Source organism: Penaeus chinensis, chromosome 5 (genome assembly GCF_019202785.1).
Source record: "Penaeus chinensis breed Huanghai No. 1 chromosome 5, ASM1920278v2, whole genome shotgun sequence".
Lineage (NCBI taxonomy): Eukaryota > Metazoa > Arthropoda > Malacostraca > Decapoda > Penaeidae > Penaeus > Penaeus chinensis.
Window position 1 is genome coordinate 12,778,631 of NC_061823.1, and position 13,998 is coordinate 12,792,628.

The 13,998-nt window shown below is 32.0% G+C and overlaps 2 protein-coding genes and 1 long non-coding RNA gene across 3 annotated transcripts; all 3 read left to right on the forward strand.

Annotated features, from left to right (window-relative positions):
- Positions 1 to 2,225: 2,225 nt before the first annotated feature.
- LOC125025479 (endocuticle structural glycoprotein ABD-4-like) lies at positions 2,226 to 4,009 on the forward strand. The gene is made up of 3 exons (XM_047613493.1): positions 2,226 to 2,300; positions 3,407 to 3,621; positions 3,728 to 4,009. Exons 1-3 carry the CDS (start codon positions 2,226 to 2,228, stop codon positions 3,912 to 3,914), a joined length of 477 nt encoding a protein of 158 aa, XP_047469449.1. The 3' UTR covers positions 3,915 to 4,009.
- A 3,983-nt stretch (positions 4,010 to 7,992) lies between these two features.
- Positions 7,993 to 8,569, forward strand: LOC125025690. Its single transcript, XR_007114908.1, has 2 exons — positions 7,993 to 8,178; positions 8,296 to 8,569. It is a non-coding gene; the product is annotated as an uncharacterized LOC125025690 (long non-coding RNA).
- A 2,017-nt stretch (positions 8,570 to 10,586) lies between these two features.
- LOC125025480 (larval cuticle protein LCP-17-like) lies at positions 10,587 to 13,998 on the forward strand. Its single transcript, XM_047613494.1, has 4 exons — positions 10,587 to 10,664; positions 10,967 to 11,190; positions 11,312 to 11,494; positions 13,815 to 13,998. Exons 1-4 carry the CDS (start codon positions 10,587 to 10,589, stop codon positions 13,996 to 13,998), a joined length of 669 nt encoding a protein of 222 aa, XP_047469450.1.

The following is a 13,998-nucleotide window of genomic DNA, read 5'->3' on the forward strand; positions in this document are numbered from 1 at the left end:
GTGAGCCTGAATGGATGGAGAGATTGCCTGAATCTGGTATGTGTCGTGAGACAAATGTGTAAATGGAGAGATGTCTCTTTAACATCTATTAATATTTGATTAGGTAGATAGTGAGGCCATGTAAATGATGCTCAGTATGTCAGAGACATGTTCTAACTGCAACAAATAAATAGCTTCTGAGACTGGGAACTGGGAGAGTGGTTAGGTTTGAAGTTAAGACAGGGCTGTGTGATGTTTACATGCAGAAATATATTTAACAATCCTCCCTGACCAGGCCTAAAACCTAGGTCACTCCGGGTATGAAGCCGGAGGGCCAATACTAAACTAACCGTGCCACACGACCCCCTAAAAGGAATGTGCTCCATAGACATTACCTATCTACTCATACATGAGTGATGATAGCGATGTTTTACACACATTGCCCATGGCCATTCGGTGGAAATTGATTTAGAAATTCGAAACCGAGGTCAGATGTACTGAGGAGTATATATATATGAAAGATGGAATAATGTAATGCCAAATTAATATAGATATATAACAATCCTCCCTGACCAGACCTCGAACTTAGGTCACGCCGGGTATGAAACCGGAGGGCCAGTACTAAACCAACCATGTCACACGACCCACTAAAAGGAGTGTGGAATTAGGATCTAACTAGCTCCATAGACATTACCTATCTACTCATACTTGAGTGATAATAGCGATATATACCTCAGTACATCTGACTTCAGTTTCGAATTTCACCGATTTGCACACTCCTTTTAGGAGTGTGCAAATCGGTGTGTGTGTGAGTGCACACACACACACACACACATACATGTATATATATGTATATATATATAGAGACATATGTTTTGTTATGTATGCATGTATATATGTGTACATCCATAACAAAACATATGTCTATATACATACATTTATATATATATATATGTATATATACTTGTATATATATATGTGTATATATACTTGTATATATATGTATATATACTTGTATATATATATGTAAAAATACTTGTATATATATGTATAAATACTTGTATATATATGTATATATACTTGCATATATATGTATAAATACATATGTATATATATGTATAAATACATATGTATATATACTTGTATACATATGTATATATATGTATATATACTTGTATGTATATGCATATATCCTTGTATGTCTATGTATATAACCTTGTATGTCTATATATATAAACTTGTATTTCTATGTATATATACTTGTATGTCTATGTATATATACTTGTATGTCTATGTATATATACTTGTATGTCTATGTATAAATACATATGCATATATACTTGTATACATATGTATATATATATGTATATATCCTTGTATGTCTATGTATATATCCTTGTATGTCTATATATATAAACTTGTATTTCTATGTATATACAATTGTATGTCTATGTATATATACTTGTATGTCTATGTATATATACTTGTATGTCTATGTATATATACTTGTATGTCTATGTATATATACTTGTATGTCTATGTATGTATACTTGTATGTCTATGTATATATACTTGTATGTCTATGTATATATACTTGTATGTCTATGTATGTATACTTGTATGTCTATGTATGTATACTTGTATGTCTATGTATATATACTTGTATGTCTATGTATATATACTTGTATGTCTATGTATATATACTTGTATGTCTATGTATATATACTTGTATGTCTATGTATATATACTTGTATGTCTATGTATATATACTTGTATGTCTATGTATATATACTTGTATGTCTATGTATATATACTTGTATGTCTATGTATATATACTTGTATGTCTATGTATATATACTTGTATGTCTATGTGTATATACTTGTATGTCTATGTATATATACTTGTATGTCTATGTATATATACTTGTATGTCTATGTATATATACTTGTATGTCTATGTATATATACTTGTATGTCTATGTATATATACTTGTATGTCTATGTATATATACTTGTATGTCTATGTATATATTCTTATATATCTATGTATATATTCTTGTATATATATGAATATATATAAACAGTATATTTATACATATATCGATGGTTGAAAGAAATTTGTACTTACTGCAATGCACATAGGTTAGAATAAGCTTGGCATATATAAAGAAAAATTGCTGACGAATGTGACATAAGTGAGTGGGAGGTAAATACTCTTTGCTACGATAAGGTCAAGGCTGCAGAATATGGGTGGGACTTATAGGAGTACCGTCAATGGTCAAAAGGGGAACTGGTCCATGTATATAAAGCTCAGTCAACAGGTACGCCACAACAGTCCGATCAACATCCGACCAACATGAAGTTTGTGAGTGTTGCGAGGCATGCTGGAAATAGTTGTTATTAGCACAGAACTGAAAAACAAACTTATTTGGCTTGCATTTATTTTTCTTATGTTTTGATTATAAATCATATAAGTGAAGGGAATACATATGTACATTTGTGAATATGTATGTGTATTATATATAGTAATATATATACATAAAGTAATATGTATGCATGCATTTATATATAAATATATATATAATATAACAATATACATATTTATATGCTCATATGATTATTGATACATATGCGTATATATACAAGTCCATATATATATGTATGTATATATGTATATAAGTGTATATATGTATATAAGTGTATATATGTATATAAGTGTATATATGTATATAAGTGTATATATGTATATAAGTGTATATATGTATATAAGTGTATATATGTATATAAGTGTATATATGTATATAAGTGTATATATGTATATAAGTGTATATATGTATATAAGTGTATATATGTATATAAGTGTATATATGTATATAAGTGTATATATGTATATAAGTGTATATATGTATATAAGTGTATATATGTATATAAGTGTATATATGTATATAAGTGTATATATGTATATAAGTGTATATATGTATATAAGTGTATATATGTATATAAGTGTATATATGTATATAAGTGTATATATGTATATAAGTGTATATATGTATATAAGTGTATATATGTATATAAGTGTATATATGTATATAAGTGTATATATGTATATAAGTGTATATATGTATATAAGTGTATATATGTATATAAGTGTATATATGTATATAAGTGTATATATGTATATAAGTGTATATATGTATATAAGTGTATATATGTATATAAGTGTATATATGTATATAAGTGTATATATGTATATAAGTGTATATATGTATATAAGTGTATATATGTATATAAGTGTATATATGTATATAAGTGTATATATGTATATAAGTGTATATATGTATATAAGTGTATATATGTATATAAGTGTATATACATATGTATGTCAGAAATATTGGCATGTAGTCTAATATTTGATAATTTTCTTTAGGTAATCCTTGCCTGTTTTGCTGCCGTGGCCTTCGCCGCCCCCCAGTACAGCTCCAGTGAGGAGGCTGAGTTTGTGCCTATCCTTAAGGACGACCGAGTCCAAGAGGAAGACGGAACATACAGCTTCGACTTCGAAACTGGCAATGGCATCCGCGTGTCCCAGGCTGGATCCCCCGACGGTGATGAGGACGCAGTAATCAAGGCCGGAGAATACTCGTGAGTATTAATAACTTTACGTATGTTCTTAAAAATTGCTAGATTTTATTGTAGTATATAATATCGATTGTAGGTATATCTTCATTTAGTTACTGTAATGTTACAGCTACACCGCTCCTGACGGCACTGAAATCCATCTCCGCTTCGTGGCTGACGACAACGGCTTCCAGCCCGAGGGTGACCATCTGCCCGTGGCTCCCGAGTTCCCCCACCCGATCCCCCAGTTCGTTCTCGACCAAATCGCTAAAGCCGCCGAAGAGGACGCCGCCCGCGCCGATTCCGATGAAAATTAAATTAAGCTTTTGAGAAATCTTACGGTTCCTAAAGCTATACACAGAAAAACATTAATTTATTGTATATGTTTAAAAAATAAATCATGTAAATAAGATCCTTTTTAATTTTTGATTTTCCATAATTTACTTTGTTTAAACTAGACTGATGCTGAAAATCAACGTCTCTATTTTTATGGTTATAAACCCATTTAAATTACTACTTCACTCATACACAAATGATTAAAATTTTCGCTTAAAAACAAACAAACTAATATTGATATAGATATTACTAATACTCATGTTGCATTACTGGCGTTCCCAGGTAAATAGTGATTGTTGTTACGGTTATTTGGTTAAGTAATGGTAATGAATGGACATACAAAATTACAGAGAGAAGAAGAAGATGAAGGGAGCAAAGAGAAGAACACATGCAAGGGGAGAATAATCATACAGTTCAAATAAAAAAAAGTTTAAGTCATGATACCCGTTGATGAGAAATGGAATGTAATCAGATGTCATTAGATAAAGATGCACACAGCAGGACACGGACAGAGGTTATGGACATGCTTGGGACGCGTTGATAGAAGCCGTATAAAGTAGATAGAGAATAACGTTGACTGTGGAAACGAGATACTGATTACGAGAAAAATAGGAAGTTTAAAGATACTTAAAACCAGGTAAGATGCTAGCTTTGAGTTCCTAAATAAAGGAGACATTGCCGTGGTATGGCTGATTAATTAAGGTGATATGTGCACGATCCATACTAATGAGAGGAGTGCGTGCGTGTGTGGTACAGCGGATACAGTTGCATTTTTCCTTGTATATAGTTTTTTTTTCTTCTAAAAAGATGATATCATGGATAAACAGTGGGTTTAGTAGATGACGCACAAATCTGGTATAAGCCGTTAGACAAGTATGTGAAATACAAAGGGAAAGATGTCTTAAACGTCTTTTAAAATTTGATTGGGTACATAGCACGGAGCTATTATATATATATATATATATATATATATATATATATATAAACAAAACAAAAACGTTTCTGTGACTGGGAAATAGGGAGCCTGGTCGGGCTACATATGTATACATTCATACATGTACGCACATATACATATTCATACACATACACAATGTACATATGCACTGTGCATACACACATATAATATATACACATAAACACACACATATGCATATATATATGTGTGTATATATGAGTGTGTTTGTGTGTATACCGTATACACACATACACAGGGCCGGATTATCCTATAGGCTAGTATAGGCTACAGCCTAGGGCCCCTCAAACTTGGGGACCCCAAGCTTGAGGGGCCCTGCTAAAAGATTTTTAAATATGATTTTTATTTTTTTTAAATTAGTATAATATTTTAATATTTTGCATTGCTGAATAATTCATTTAACTTAAATAAAATTTCAACTTTACTAAAGGATGCCCAGGAGTCTGAAAACCCAATTAGAAAAAAAGTGGCCCCTGTTTGTGACCCCTTATTTGAGATAAAGGGCACCTGTTTCATTTAGTTACTGTAATGTTACAGCTACACCGCTCCTGACGGTACTGAAATCCATCTCCGCTTCGTGGCTGACGACAAGGGCTTCCAGCACGAAGGTGACCATCTGCCCGTGGCTCCCGAGTTCCCCCACCCGATCCCTCAGTTCGTTCTCGACCAAATCGCTAAGGCCGCCGAAGAGGACGCCGCCCGCGCCGATTCCGATGAAAATTAAATTAAGCTTTTGAGAAATCTTACGGTTCCTGAAGTTATACACAGAGAAACATTAATTTATTGTATATGTCTAAAAATATATCATGTAAATAAACATTTTAATTTTTAATTTTCCATATTTTACTTTGTTTGATGCTGAGAAATCACCGTTTATATTTTATATGGTTATAAACCCCTTTAAATTAATACATCACTTATACACAAATGATTATTAAAATTTTCGCTTAAAAATCAAACTAATATTGATATAGATATTACTAATACGCATGCTGCATTACTGGCGTTCCCAGGTAAACAGTGATTGTTGTTACGGTTATCTTGTTAAGGAATGGTAATGAATGGACATACAAAATTACAGAGAGAAGATAAAGATAAAGGGAGCAAAGAGAAGGACACATGCAAGGGGAGAATAATCACACAGTTCAAATAAAAAGGTTTAAGTCATGATACCCGTTGGGAGTGTTGCAATGATGAGAAATGGAATATAATCAGATGTTATTAGATAAAGATGCACATAGCAGGACACGGACAGAGGTTATGGACATGCTTGGGACGCGTTGATAGAAGCCGTATAAAGTAGATAGAGAATAACGTTGACTGTGGAAACGAGGTACTGATTACGAGAAAAATAGGAAGTCTAAAGATACTTAAAGCCAGGTAAGATGCTAGCTTTGAGTTCCTAAATAAAGGAGATTTTGCTGAGGTATGGCTGATTAATTAAGGTGGTACGTGTACGATTCACTCCAATTAGAGGAATGCGTGCGTGTGTGATACAGCGGGTACAGTGGCATATTTCCTTGGATATATTTTTTTTCTTCTAAAAAGATGTTATCATGGATAAACAGTGGGTTTAGTAGATGACGTATAAATCTGGTATAAGCCGTTAGACAAGTATGTGAAATACAAAGGGAAAGATGTCTTAAACGTCTATTAAAATTGCTAGTATATATATATATATATATAAAAGAAAAAAATCTGAGACTGGGAAATAGGGATCCTGGTTGGGCTACATATGTATACATTCATACATGTCCGCATATATACATATCCATACACATGCACAATGTACATATACACATATACACTGTATATATACACACACATATATAATATATACACATAAACACACACATATGCATATAAATATGTATATATATATATATATATATATATATATATGTGTGTGTGTGTATGTGTTTGTGTTTATACCGTATACACACATACAAATATATGTATATATATGTGTGTGTATGTGTGTTTGTATTTATACCGTATACACATACATATATATGTATATATATGTGTGTGTTTATGTGTATGTGCATATTTATAAGCATACAAAAATATACATAAGTACGCATATATAATTACCAAATACATAAATGTATATGTATACAAAACTATATGTATATATATGTATGTATATATGTGTACATAAATATATATACACATTTATATATTCATATTCACATTTTTTTTCATATACATAACCATATATATGTATATATATACATACACATATATATACACACATATATACACACACAAATATATATATATATATATATATATATATATATATGCACATACATATATATATATATATATATAAGTATATATATAAATACATATGTAAATATATGTACATTTATATATGTATACACACATGTATGTATGCATGTATATGTATCTGTATATATATTCATGTATTCATAAATATTTGTTTATATTAAGTATTATATATAAACTCTCTCCTTTTTCTATCTATGTATATATATCGGCACATACACCTTTGCATATCTGTTTTAATTAATTTTGAAATTTGCACTGATATTTTCCAAAACGTTTACCTATTATTGTTATAATATATATTATCATTAGTTATCCTTAATACCTCGATGGCTAAAAGAAAACCGTAATCACCACAATGTTCATAGGCTACATTGAGCCTGACATAAGTTTAGAGTGAGAGATAAAGGCCCTTTGCTACGATAAGGTCAAGGTTGCAGAATATGGGTGGGACCTAGAGGAGTATCGCCAAGGTCAAAATGGGAACTAGTGCACGTATATAAAGGCCAGTCAACTGGTTCGCTACATCAGTTCGATCTTCATCCGACCAACATGAAGTTTGTGAGTGTCCCAGAGGATAACTGAACTTAATTTTGAAGCGAAACTGAATTTTCTATATGAATACTTCTATACTTTTCGTATATCACTTAATTGCTACGTATTTTAATTTGTCACTACAAGTAATTGGAACCATCCCATGATTATATATATGTAATCTATGATTTATAACTTCAATTCTTACTTTTAATTAAAATATATTTTCAGATCATCATTGCCTGTGTTGCCGTCGTGGCCTTTGCCGCTCCTCAATACAGCTCAAGTGAAGAGGCTGAGTTTATCCCAATCCTTAAGGACGACCGCGTCCAAGAGGAAGACGGAACATACAGCTTCGACTTCGAAACTGGCAATGGCATCCGCGTGTCCCAGGCTGGATCCCCTGACGGAGATGAGGACGCAGTGATCAAGGCCGGAGAATACTCGTGAGTATTAATAACTTTGCTTTGCTCTGCTACAATGTTCTTGTAAAGTTGCTATAAATTTTCTTGTGGTATATAATATCGATTGTAGTTATATCTTCCGTTACCGTAATGTTACAGTTACACCGCTCCTGACGGCACTGAAATCCGTCTCCGTTTCGTTGCTGACGACAACGGTTTCCAGCCCGAGGGCGACCACCTGCCCGTGGCTCCCGAGTTCCCCCACCCAATCCCTCAGTTCGTCCTGGACCAAATCGCCTTCGCCGCCGAGGAGGACGCCGCCCGCGCCGATTCCGATGAAAATTAAGCCTTTGAATAAGCTTACGATTCCAGAAACTTCACGCAAATATACATTTATTTATTGTACATTATTATAAATAAATCATGTAAATAGTATCCATTGTCTTTTAAACCTAACATATTACAGGAAAAAAAAAAAAAAATGATAATCAGACTCATACTGGGAAATCCCTTTATTTGTTATTGTATATGGTTATAAACCCATTTAAATTAATACATCACTCATACACAAATGATGATTAAAATTTTCGCTTAAAAATCAAACTAATATTGATATAGATATTACTAATACGCATGCTGCATTACTGGCGTTCCCTGGTAAACAGTGATTGTTGTTACGGTTGTCTTGTTAAGGAATGGTAATGAATGGACATACAAAATTACAGAGAGAAGATAAAGATAAAGGGAGCAAAGAGAAGGACACATGCAAGGGGAGAATAATCACACAGTTCAAATAAAAAGGTTTAAGTCATGATACCCGTTGGGAGTGTTGCAATGATGAGAAATGGAATATAATCAGATGTTATTAGATAAAGATGCACATAGCAGGACACGGACAGAGGTTATGGACATGCTTGGGACGCGTTGATAGAAGCCGTATAAAGTAGATAGAGAATAACGTTGACTGTGGAAACGAGGTACTGATTACGAGAAAAATAGGAAGTCTAAAGATACTTAAAGCCAGGTAAGATGCTAGCTTTGAGTTCCTAAATAAAGGAGATTTTGCTGAGGTATGGCTGATTAATTAAGGTGGTACGTGTACGATTCACTCCAATTAGAGGAGTGCGTGCGTGTGTGATACAGCGGGTACAGTGGCATATTTCCTTGGATATATTTTTTTTTCTTCTAAAAAGATGTTATCATGGATAAACAGTGGGTTTAGTAGATGACGTATAAATCTGGTATAAGCCGTTAGACAAGTATGTGAAATACAAAGGGAAAGATGTCTTAAACGTCTATTAACATTTGACTGGGTACACAGCACAGAGCTATTATATATATATATATATATATATATATATATATAAAACAAAAAAAATCTGAGACTGGGAAATAGGGATCCTGGTTGGGCTACATATGTATACATTCATACATGTACGCACATATACATATCCATACACAAACACAATGTACATATACACATACACACACACATATAATATATACACATAAACACACACACATATGCATATATATATATATGTATATATATATATATATATATATATATGTGTGTGTGTATGTGTGTATGTGTTTGTGTTTATACCGTATACACACATACATATATATGTATATATATGTGTGTTTATGTGCATGTGCATATTTATAAGCACACACAAATATACATAAGTACGCATATATAATTACCAAATACATAAATGTATATGTATACAAATATATATGTATATATATGTATGTATATGTGTACATGCATATATACACACAAGTATATATTCATATTCACATTTTTTTCATATACATAACCATATATATGTATATATATACATACACATATATACACACATATATATATACACACAAATATATATATATGCACATAAATATATATATATATATATATATATATATGCACATATATATATATATATATATATATATATGCACATAAATATATATATATATATATATATATATATGCACATAAATATATATATATAAATACATATGTAAATATATGTAAATTTATATATGTATACACACATGTATGTATGCATGTATATGTATATGTATCTGTATATATATTCATATATTCATAAATATTTGTTTATATTATGTATTATATATAAACTCTCTCCTTTTTCTATCTATGTATATATATCGGCACATACACCTTTGCATATCTATTCTAATAATTTTTGAAATTTGCACTGATATTGCTCAAAAATGTTTACCTATTATGGTTATAATATATATCATCAATAGTTATCCTTATTACCTCGATGGCTAAAAGAAAATCGTACTCACCACAATGATCATAGGCTACATTGAGCCTGACGTTAGATGAGAGTGGCAGATAAAGGCCCTTTGCTACGATAAGGTCAAGGGTGCAGAATATGGGTGGGACCTAGAGGAGTATCGCCAAGGTCAAAATGGGAACTTGTGCACGTATATATAGGCCAGTCAACTGGTTCGCTACATCAGTTCGATCTACATCCGACCAACATGAAGTTTGTGAGTGTTCCAGAGGATAACTGAACTTAATTTTGAAGCGAAACTGAATATCTCTATATGAATAATTCTACACTTTTCATTGTTAACAAACGTATATCACTTAATTGCTACGTATTTTAATTTGTCACTACAAGTAATTGGAACCATCCCATGATTTGATTAGCCTAGCTAATGTAACGGGAAAAATGCATACATTAACATACACATTCTATATCAATATACACACACGGTTAATGTAACCACGTATATATATGTAATCTATGATTTATAACTTCAATTTTTACCTTTAATTAAAATATATTTTCAGATCATCATTGCCTGTGTTGCCGTCGTGGCCTTTGCCGCTCCTCAATACAGCTCAAGTGAAGAGGCTGAGTTTATCCCAATCCTTAAGGACGACCGCGTCCAAGAGGAAGACGGAACATACAGCTTCGACTTCGAAACTGGCAATGGCATCCGCGTGTCCCAGGCTGGATCCCCTGACGGAGATGAGGACGCAGTGATCAAGGCCGGAGAATACTCGTGAGTATTAATAACATTACTTTGCTCTGCTATAATGTTCTTGTAAAGTTTGTATAAATTTTCTTGTGGTTTATAATAACGATTGTAGGTATATCTTAATTCCGTTACCGTAATGTTGCAGTTACACCGCTCCCGACGGCACTGAAATCCGTCTCCGTTTCGTTGCTGACGACAACGGCTTCCAGCCCGAGGGCGACCACCTGCCCGTGGCTCCCGAATTCCCCCACCCAATCCCTCAGTTCGTTCTCGACCAAATCGCCTTCGCCGCCGAGGAGGACGCCGCCCGCGCCGATTCCGATGAAAAGTAAACATGGATTTTACTGACGAAGCTTGCAATTGTTGAAGCTACCTAAAGAAATGTATATATTTATTGTATATTATAACAAATATATCGTGTAAATATTTTACCTCTATCATAAAGCATTTTCATTATCATACCATGTCCTACAAAATATAAATTGCATTGAAATTCAGTTGTAAAGAAAATGATAATGAAGTTAATATTGATCATTATCATTACCATATCATCAATTGTAATTATCATTAGACTTACCATTAATCATTGTCCTACTTCCTTTATGTTATAATAGTTATCACATTGCCGCAGATGCTAATGACAACGAGTAAGAATCAAAGTGAACAAAGCAAAACTAACAGCACCTGGTATTCTGTGATGCTACGTGATCTCCATAAAAGACCTTTCTCCAGGAAAATAAATGTCACACGAACCACTACACTTGATTCTATATATAACCTTTTGGGTTTGCTCAAAGGTTAAATTATTTGAAGCAATGATCTATATGGCGCCACTAAATTGTATCTTATTTACCTCAGGTTTGATTCAAACCCAAGTTGTCACTACAAACCACATTACAACAGAAGCTCTAATATATAGTTTTTTTTTAATGACACTGTGATTATTATTACTATTATGAATATCATTCATATCATTACTATTGTTAGTATCACCATTATTGGTAATGTTGTTGTTACACAAACAATTGTAATAATAATGATTATTATCATTACCGTTATTGTGATGATGATGATCATGGTCATCATCATTATCATCATCATCATCATAATAATAATAATAATAATTATTATTATTATTATATTTTTCTTATTATCATGATCATTATTATCACCATTACTATCAGTATCATGCTCATTGTTATCATTAAAGGTATTATCGCCATTATCATTACGATTATTATTAGTTGTAGTATTACTTCTGTCTTAAGCGTGAACAATCTGCAATATCTTCTATTAACTGTAATATTTGGTTTGATTGTCATTGCATTTGTTTTCCTCATTACGTTATCATTGTTGTTTCTATTCTGCATATCACTAAACCGTAGTACTAATATTGTGTTTTACGCTGTTTTCTTATCGTTATCATGATCATTTAATCATAGAATTATTATTTTCCGAATGTTCATAATCTGATCATTACAACGATAAAGTGATTATTACTATCACATTTATAATTACATCTACTTTTCTACAACAACCACTATTAAACTATTCTTATTGCAGATCGCCACAATTATGTTCTTCACTATCATTATCTTCATTATTTTCATCATCGCCGTTATTATCAGTTCTATTATTATTTATATTGCAATTATTATTACTATAATCAATGTCAGCATTATGATTGGTATTATTAACATTAATATTACTTTTGTTATGTTGTTGATGCTATTATAATAACTATTATTAATATCCGTAGCAGTAGTTGTAGAAGTAGTAGTAGTATTGTTATTCGTAGCAGATCATCATTATTATTAGTATTATCGTCATTATTATTTTTGTTTTGTTGTTGATGCTATTATAGTAACTATTATTATTATCCGTAGCAGTAGTTGTAGAAGTAGTAGTAGTAGTATTGTTATTATTAGTAGCAGTAGTAGTAGTATCAATGTTTTCATTTAGGAATACTTTCATTGATATCAATCCTTATTTAATGAATGATGGGAATGACCATAAGAATGCTAGAGTACCAGTGGATATGATGATTATGGTATTAATGATAATGAAAATAAGTTACCATAGTAATAATGGCAGGAACTGTGATAACAATCACCACGTGTGTTATCACTGACCATTATGATAATTGGAATAATAATACCATATAAAAGATAGGCAATGATAAATATAATACAACTGCTGTTTATGGTACTAACAATGAAAAAAAAACAAAAAACATCAGTACTAAGTATGGTGGAACAAATATCATAAAGCCGATATGTACAAAATCATCATCTGTAGTGGTATCATTATAATTCTCGTGTATCTCTCGGGAAGAATGTCCCCAATTTCAACCATCCAATGTAGAATAATTTAGAACTTTTTATCAATCATTTGCATGCATAAATAATGTCTGGTGACGGAGCAAAGCTTGTGAAACAGCCATCCAAAATATTTTAAAATCTAGTTTGCACTGCACATATTTACCTGCTTGAAACCATATACTTCCATCAGTGTACATTGGTATTAGGTCACACAAAAAAGAGAAAATATATCTTTACAGAAATTGTAATTATCGATTTTTTCGCTTATACAATAATCATTGTTAAATTTCCCAGCAACTCACACAAGTTCCTGTGAACCTGTCACAGGTATGGGGAAATTGCTCAAGAATGTGGCTTAAGAAGTGAATGGGAGGTAAAGCCCTATGCGAAGGAAAGGTCAAGGTTGCAGAATATGGGTGGGACCTATAGGAGCACTTACATTCAACTGTATAACAGCGTAAGTCCTACGAGACGGAATGAAAAAAGTGTTCGCTGGATAAACTTCTACTAA